The sequence below is a fragment of the Coregonus lavaretus genome, assembly GCF_964263955.1.
Source record: "Coregonus lavaretus genome assembly, chromosome: 21".
In the NCBI taxonomy this organism is placed as follows: domain Eukaryota; kingdom Metazoa; phylum Chordata; class Actinopteri; order Salmoniformes; family Salmonidae; genus Coregonus; species Coregonus lavaretus.
This window is the reverse complement of record NC_140008.1, coordinates 34,803,826-34,812,973: the sequence shown is the minus strand read 5'-3', so window position 1 is coordinate 34,812,973 and position 9,148 is coordinate 34,803,826. Positions and strand designations below refer to the sequence as shown.

General features: G+C 46.4%; 1 protein-coding gene across 1 annotated transcript in view; it reads right to left on the bottom strand.

The window, feature by feature from the left end:
• Positions 1-1,438: 1,438 nt before the first annotated feature.
• LOC311149145 (CMP-N-acetylneuraminate-beta-1,4-galactoside alpha-2,3-sialyltransferase-like) overlaps positions 1,439-9,148 on the bottom strand; it is a gene marked incomplete at its 5' end in the record, with an annotated part of 48,045 nt that continues 40,335 nt past the window's right edge. The window contains one exon of the mRNA XM_084186232.1: positions 1,439-1,951. Within this exon, the coding sequence (XP_084042358.1) occupies positions 1,847-1,951 (105 nt within the window). The 3' untranslated portion in view covers positions 1,439-1,846. The remainder of the gene's footprint in view (positions 1,952-9,148) is intronic.

Below are 9,148 nucleotides of genomic sequence, written 5' to 3'. Positions count from 1 at the left end.
GAGCCATGTATGTTTTTTTCTCCAACCCCCTGATTCAGTTTATCAGCCAGCTAATTATTAGAATCAGGTGTACTAGATTAGTGTTGGAGCGAAAACCTACAGGATGGTAGCTCCCCAGGAACAGGGTTGGAGAGCCTATAATAGGGTGTCATTTGTAGTCCCGTGTTGCTCAGTTGGTAGAGCATGGCGTTTGCAATGCCAGGGTTGTGGGTTCGATTCCCACGGGGGGCCAGTATGAAAATGTATGCACTCACTAACTGTAAGTCGCTCTGGATAAGAGCGTCTGCTAAATGACTCAAATGTTTTTAAAAATGTGGGGCTCAGGCAAAGAAACGTGAATGTGAAACGTGATCCAGGACAGTACAGTGTTTGGGAACCACACTGATGGATTTAAGATCACACAAAGCCCAGTGTTTCTCACAGAGAGCAGTAAAATAATATATAGGCTCTTAAAATATAAAATATGTTTATCCAGTGAGGTGATTGTTCACTCCTTCTCTTCTTTGCATTGAAGAAAAAAGAGAGAGTAGAACAAAGTAATCTCTAAAGGTAAATAATTGTAATACATCTTAAAAGGGGGAAGGAAGGAAGGTGTGGAGAGCTTCTAAAAGTCATGAGCACCTTTGTTTCCTGATACAGTAGAAGCAGAATATGTATGCGCATTATTTGCTACCCCAACGTAAACCATCCTATTTGACGAAGCCCAGATAAAGAGGGCACTGCAGCCATTACGAGATATGAACATAAATAACAGTTTAAGAACAGTAACAACAGTTTCTGCAATGTGTATGTGGTGACTGAATATATTCAAGTATACTGTAGTAGTATGAGCAGAGGTATGCACTTCTTCCTCCTCCAAAGGTATTCTTGGCACAACCCATTATGTCCAGAATCTCAGCCCATCTTTTCAAAGTACTGTTTTGAGTCAGCAGTTTTAAGTTCCTCAGTGTCCACATCACAGAGGACTTGTCATGGACCAACAACACCACCACTCTTGTCAGCGTCTGTAATTCCTAAGGCGGCTGAAGAAATCTAGCATGCCACCCTGGGTCCTCTCCAAATAATACTGCTGCACCATCGAGAGCGCCCTGACCGGTTGCATTACGGCCTGGTACGGGAATTGCTTCATTCACGACCACAAGGCCCTCCAGCGGGTGGTGAAGACGGCCCAGCACATCACTGGGACCATACTCCCACCCACCCAGGACATCTAAACGGTGCCTGAGGAAGGCTCACAGCATCATCAAGGACACCACACACCCCAGCCACGAGCTGTTTACTCCCTTACCGTCAGGCAGATGGTATCAGAACATATAAATTGTGCCTTCTATAAATTGTGCCTTCCTGTATTATACTTATGTTAAAATGTTTATTATATTCTACTGAGCCATTTACTTTATGTTCATATTCTTATATTTTATTATTTCTTATTGTTGTTGCATTGTAGAGAAGGAACCTGCAAGTAAGCATTTCGTTGGACGGTGTATACCATGTGTATCCCATACATACGACTAATAAAACTTGAAACTATTGTCACACTGTAGCAAATCATAAAATAGAACAGTATAACTCTGTGTTCTACAGAGTTCAAGCTCTCTGTGTTCTAGAGTATTATTGAGTGTTGTATGTAGTTCTATCTCTCCAGTGAAGATGCCATCTACCACAGTTCTCTTCTGTCAGAGATAGGAATGCTTCAGAACACTTCACCAGCCTTCTGTCCTGACAACCGTATGTCTCAGCCAGGGGTGAAGGTTAGGTTGAGGGGAACAGAGCAGGACTTCACAATGCTGCCCCTGTGTTTCTCCTCCATCTCTCTCTGTGACCTGGGATTGGCTGGATGTTGTCATCAGCACCCTGAGCCACAGATCCCATGGGTCAAGTCCTGTATAACCCCCGCCTTCACCAGCTTAATCAGGAACTCCTTCTCTTCAGAAATGTTATGAGTCCAGGACTGTGAACAGGAGACAGGGAGGGAGGAGAGGATAGGTGGGGAGAGAGGGAGGATAGAGGGGTAGAAAGGACAGAGGGGTAGAGGACAGGAGATGCAGAGGAAAACAATTAGGTGCTTTACAGGAGATGGAGGTAAAAAGTAACATTCTTTGAAAATGGAGGTAGGGAGGATGACAAAGCTGTTGCGTCCATATACCATTACTTTACTTTCAACTTTTGATCACAGAGATTTTCTCAGTGGATGCAAAGGCGAGAGGTACAATAGTAACATAAAAGAAAAACTAAAGTAAACAGACCATTGAGGTTGACAGGGAAACTATTGTGTCTTTCTAAAGGAGCTTTCTCCACTTACGGAGCTGCCCCTTAAATACAGGGGATGAGGGAGAGACAATACCAGATGACTGTACAATGTGGTTCACTAAACGTTGTGGCTAAACCACTTTAACGTGGGCTGTTGGATGCAAAAGATAAGAGAGAGAAAGAGAACTGCTTTATTATTATGGCTTTACAAGCTAAATGTGAAAACCATTCACTGCTCAAAACAGCAACGTCCATAGTGAAAGATCTGAGGTTAGAAATGCCGGTATATGACGGTAAATGATGATGGGAAAACTAGTGTCATTACAGGCGTGTTCAAAAAACGTATTAGTATCAACCACGACCACATGCTTTACAGGAACAACCTATCCCATACTTGCCTCCACTGAAACCAATAGCTGTTGTCAAACAGTTGAAAGGCAATAGCTATCGTGTGTCTGGTCTAAAACACCACCCTTTACGTAACTATCCTATATAACTGCCATAAATGTGTTTAATTTTCCTTAGGAGAAGTTATCTGCAGGTCTCTTTCCAAAAAATAGACACAATAAACAATGTGGAGCGGTAAACATTGGGTGTGCGGGAGTTCTCTTTTTTATAATGACGTTATCTGCAGAACCATGCTGTACTGTTGGCTAGACTGGCTATCTCAGGTAGAGTTGGTTCATGTCTGGAGCCTGCAGGGACAGCTGAGTGACTGACAGCTCAGAAGAGCAGGAAGGGAGGAAGGGATGAGGGGGGGGGGATGACTAGGGCTTCAGATGCTTCCACCTGCTCCTCAGACTCTCTCTCGCTCTCCCTATCTATTTTTCGCTCTCTCTGTCCCTCTCCCTCCCTTTCTCTCTTTCTAGGGTACAGAGCAGAGCTTCACATTCCCTTCTCCCCACCCAGGACTTCCCTCTACAGAGATAGGATGGCCTTACTGAAGAGCTCAGTGACTTTCAACGTGGTACCGTCATAGGATTCGACCTTTCCAGAAAGTATGCCCCAGTCAACTGTTATTGTAAAGTGGAAACGTCTAGGAGCAACAATGGCTCAGCCGCGAAGTGGTAGGCCACACAAGCGCTCATCTCTTCCCCTTCATCTACACTGATTGAAGTGGATTTAACAAGTGACATCAATAAGGGATCATAGCTTCCACCCGGATTCACCTGGTCAGTCTATGTCATGGAATGAGCAGGTGTTCATAATGTTTTGTACTCTCAGTATAGGTGATATTTGTTGAGTCTTGCTTCAGTTGGTCTCACACTTTTTTCCAAAAGGGTTTTTTGGCCAGCCCCATAGGAGAACGCTTTTTGGTTCCAGGTAGAACCCTTTTGGGTTCCAGGTACAACCCTTTTGGGTTCCATGTAGAACTCTCTGTGGAAAGGGTTATTTTATTTTACTTCTGCTCTTTTTTTCTCAACACTTTTTTTGTTGTTGTTTTATTTTTACTTATTTTTTTGTTGTTGATTTGATTTGATTTCTACCTGGAAACAAAAGGGATCTACTTGGAACAAGTGTTCTTCAAAGGGTTCTCCTATGGGGACAGCCTAAGAACCCCTTTCGTTTCAAGATAGCACCTAACAGTGCAGTGAATCATTAAGGGATCATTAGGAAGAGCATATGATAAGTGTTTGAACAGTCCTAGCTGTTCAGTACATAGCTGTGTGTGTTTGCCCAATTCAGAGGCAGGATAGCCTGCTGGACCGAGCGGTTCTACTGGCACAGACCCAAAGGTCTTTGAGTGTGAGGCCCAGCGTTCGTCTTGGATTGACAGCTTCACACGGGCCCTGGGTCACCCAGAGAGAGAATACTGTACTACCACAGCTCTTAATTATACATGGCAGGGGGGTGGGGATGGGGCTGAGACGGGTTTGTGATGCTGCAAATTAAAACACAAGTTGACATGAGTATAAGGAGAGTGCACACTGACACCTGGTTCAAATCAAATCAAATTGTATTGGTTACATGGGGTTAGAAGCTGTTCAGGTGCCTTTTTGTCCCAGACTTGGCGCTCCGGTACCACTTGCCATGCGGTAGCAGAGAGAACAGTCTATTACTTGGGTGGCTGGAGTCTTTGACCATTTTTAGGGCCTTCCTCTGCACCTGGTATAGAGGTCCTGGATGGCAGGGAGTTTGGCCCCAGTGATACACTGGGCCGTACGCAGTACCCTCTGTAGAGCCTTGCGGTCGGATGCTGAGCAGTTGTGATACCAAACGGTGATGCAGCCAGTCAAGATAATCTCAATGGTGCAGCTGTATAACTTTTTGAGGATCTGAGGGCCCATGCCAAATCCTTTCAGCCTCCGATGATAGGTCCTTAGTGATGTGGACACCGAGGAATATGAAGCTCTCGACCCGCTCCACTACAGCCCCTTCGATGTGAATGGGGGCGTGTTCATTCCTCCATTTCCTGTAGTCCACGAAAAGCTTCTTTGTCTTGCCCACGTTGAGGGAGTGGTCTGCCAGGTCTCTGACCTCCTCATCAGTGATCAGGCCTACCACCGTCGTGTCGTCTGCAAACTTAATGATGGTGTTGGAGTCATGCACGGCCACGCAGTCATGGGTGAACAGGGAGTACAGGAGGGGACTGAGCATGCACCCAGTTGCAGAAGGAGGTGTTCAGTCCCAGGGTCCTTAGCTTAGTGATGCTTGGAGGGCACTATGGTGTTGAATGCTGAGCTGTAGTCAATGAACAGCATTCTCACGTATGTGTTCCTTTTGTCCAGGTGGGAAAGGGCAGTGTGGAGTGCAATAGACATTCCGTCATCTGTGGATCTGTTGGGGCGGTGTGCGAATTAGAGTGGGTCCAGGGCTTCTGGGATGATGGTGTTGAAGTGAGCCATGACCAGCCTTATAAAGCATTTCATGGCTACAAATCTGAATGCTACGAGGCGGTAGTTATTTAGACAGGTTACCTTGGCATTCTTAGGCACAGGGACTATGGTGGTTTGCTTAAAAAAAGTAGGCACACTACATGACTAAAGTATGTGGACAACTGCTTGTCGAACATCTCATTCCAAAATCATGGGCGTTAATATGGAGTTGGTCCCCCCCTTTGGTGCTATAACAGCCTCCACTCTTCTGGGAAGGCTTTCCACTAGATGTTGGAACATTGCTGCGGGGACTTGCTTCCATTCAGCCACAAGAGCATTAGTGAGGTCGGGCACTGATGTTGGGGCGATTAGGCCTGGCTCGCAGTTGGCATTCCAATTCATCCCAAATGTGTTAGATGGGGTTGAGGTCAGGGCTCTGTGCAGGCCAGTCAAGTTCTTCCATACTTATCTCGACAAACCATTTCTTTATGGACCTCGCTCTGTGCACAGGGGCATTGTCCTCCTGAAACAGGGTTGTGGGTTCGATTCCCACGGGGGGCCAGTATGAAAAATGTATGCACTCACTAACTGTAAGTCGCTCTGGATAAGAGCGTCTGCTAAATGACTAAAATGTAAAATGTAGTTGTATGCTGTAGCGTTAAGATTTCCCCCCGCCAAACCCAGATTCGTCCGTCGGACTGCCAGATGGTGAAGCGTGATTAATCACTCCAGAGAACGCGTTTCCACTGCTCCATAGTCCAATGGCAGCAAACTTTACACCACTCCAGCTGACATTGGCATTGCGCATGGTGATCTTAGGCTTGTGTGCGGCTGCTCGGCCATGGAAACCCATTTCATGAAGCTCCCGACAAACAGTTATTGTGCTGACGTTGCTTCCAGAGGCAGCTTGGAACTCGGTAGTGAGTGTTGCAACCGTGGACAGACGAGTTTTACGCGCTAAACGCTTCAGCACTCGGCGGTCCTGTTCTGTGAGCTTGTGTGGCCTACCACTTCACAGCTGAGCCATTGTTCCTCCTAGATGTTTCCACTTCACAATAACAGCACTTACAGTTGACCGGGGCAGCTCTAGCACGGCAGAAATTTGATGAACTGACTTGTTGGAAAGGTGGCATCCTATGACGGTGCCACGTTGAAAGTCACTGAGCTCTTCAGTAAGGCCATTCTACTGCCAATGTTTGTCTATGGAGATTGGCGGTGTGCTCGATTTTATACACCTGTCAGCAACGGGTGTGGCTGAAATAGCCGAATCCACTTATTTGAAGGGGTGTCCACATACTTTTGTATATATAGTGTATTACAGACTGGGTCAGAGAGAGGTTGAAAATGTCATTGAAGACACTTGCCAGCTGGTCAGTGCATGCTCTGAGTACGCGTCCTGGTAATCCATCTGGCCCTGTGGCCTTGTGAATGTTAACCTGTTTAAAGGTCTTACTCGCATCGGCTATGGAGAGATTGATCATACAGTCGTCCTGAACAGCTGGGGCTCTCACGCATGGTTCACTGTTGCTTGCCTCGAAACAAGCATTGGAGGCATTTAGCTCATCTGGTAGCCTCGCATCACTGGGCAGCTCTCGGATGGGTTTCCCTTTGTAGTCCGTGATAGTTTGCAAGCCCTGCCACATCCGACGAGCGTCAGAGACGGTGTAGTAGGATTTGATCTTAGTCCTGTATTGATGCTTTGGCTGTTTGATGGATTGTCCGAGGGTGTAGCAGGATTTCTTATAAGCGTCCGGATTAGTGGTTGGGGAGTTGTGTGTGTGTGTGCTGGGGGTGATCACGTCAGCTATGGAGGGACCAGAACAGCCACTCTGGGCTCTGACATCCCTTAGTAAAGAGTGATTTATGACCAGTCAGTGCTGTGTACTTAACCATCAGATCAGATGGCCCCTCTAGACACTGAGACTAGTGGCTGTCTGTGTCCTAAGTTGTTGTCTGTGTCCCTATTCCCTATAGTGCACTACTTTTTTAGGGCTCTGGTCTAAACCTACTACTTTAGGGCTCTGGTCAAAAGTTGTGCACTAGTAAGGGAATAGGGTGCCATTTGGGACACACTTGCTGTGGTGCTTGTGGTAGTGCCCCCTCTTTAGAACTCAGCACCCACAGGCTCCTATACACTTGAGTTTCTTTACACATCCTACTTAATATCCTACTCCACATCTCGCCTCTCGTGTGGTGGTGGGAACTGGGAAGTAACATGATGAATATAAGAGAGTAACCATGGGACTCTTGGAGAAGGGTATTAAATAATGACAGAAAGGTTAGTGTAAACTTCCACTGGGGAGAAGTAAACTAGCAAAGCTAAACAGACAGGATGTTGGTGGGCAGTTTAACGGGAGACAGAGAGACACGCTTAGCAGGGAATGCTAACACAGGCTGGCTGTAAGGTTCATAGCTGTGGACTTTGAGTGGGCGGATGGATAGGTGGATGTTACTTGTATGTTCCAGTAACTAAGGGTTCAGAGAACAGCCGATACCACAGCAACACAGTCAAGTGACCTGTATGACTCATCATCAAAGGGATCCCCCACAACGTTGTCTGTTTGTCTCTTTCAGATCAACCTAACTCTTTCGTAAGCTAATTACCCTTTCACAACCTAACCCTTTCAGAACCTAACCCTGTCATAACTCTTTCATAAACTAACCCTTTACAAACGAACCCTTCACAAACTAACCCTGTCAACATGCTTAGAAAAAAAGGTACTATCTAGAACCTAAAAGGGTACTTCGGCTGTCCCAATAGGAGAACCATTTAAAGAACCCTTTTTGTTCCAGGTAGGACCCTTTCCACAAAAGGGTTCTCCTATGGGGACAGCCGAAGAACCCTATTGGAACCCTTTTTTCAAAGAGTATAGTCTTCTGGACTGATGTATTCTAAAGTGAAAAGAGTGGCACTAACTGGTGGTGGACTCCAATAGAGGTGCTGGTTTAACATGTAGGTCCAACTGTCTCGGCTCCTCTGTTAGAAGGCGGATAATGACAAGCAGGAGACAGATGTACAGAACACGCTTTATTCCACACTGACAGAGGGGCACACACACAGCGATAGGAATGGACTGATGGTAGTAGTGAAAGTGATAGTGGTTGTCTAGGAAAAGACAAGAGAGATAGAATCAGACAATGCACAACTGTTATAGCTACAAAGGCAGTAATAATGTAATTGTAATGCTAACGTGGTAATAGCAGTGCTAATAACTACATAAATGTGGCAAGCAATATATTGGCTAATAGCACACAATGAACACAACAGGATATATACAAAGGAATAGCAGTAGCACTGACCCGTAGCACTGACGTCTGTAGCCATGAAGTGCTTTGAAAGTCTGGTCATGGATCACATCAACAGCATTATCCCAGAAACCCTAGACCCACTCCAATTTGCATACCGCCCCAACAGATCCACAGATGATGCAATCTCTATTGCACTCCACACTGCCCTTTCCCACCTGGACAAGAGGAACACCTACGTGAGAATGCTATTCATTGACTACAGCTCAGCATTCAACACCATAGTGCCCTCTAAGCGAAGGATCCTGGGACTAAACACCTCCCTCTGCAACTGGATCCTGGACTTCCTGACGGGCCGCCCCCAGGTGGTAAGGGTAGGTAACAACACATCTGCCACACTGATCCTCAACACGGGGGCCCCTCAGGGGTGCGTGCTCAGTCCCCTCCTGTACTCTCTGTTCACCCATGACTGCATGGCCAGGCACGACTCTAACACCATCATTAAGTTTGCCGACGACACAACAGTGGTAGGCCTGATCACCGACAACGATGAGACAGCCTATAGGGAGGAGGTCAGAGACCTGGCCGTGTGGTGCCAGGACAACAACCTCTCCCTCAACGTGACCAAGACAAAGGAGATGATTGTGGACTACAGGAAAAAAAAGAGGACTGAGCACGCCCCCATTCTCATCGACGGGGTTGTAGTGGAACAGGTTGAGAGCTTCAAGTTCCTTGGTGTCCACATCACCAACGAACTATCATGGTCCAAACACACCAAGACAGTCGTGAAGAGGGCACGACAAAGCCTATTCCCCCTCAGGAGACTGAAAAGATTT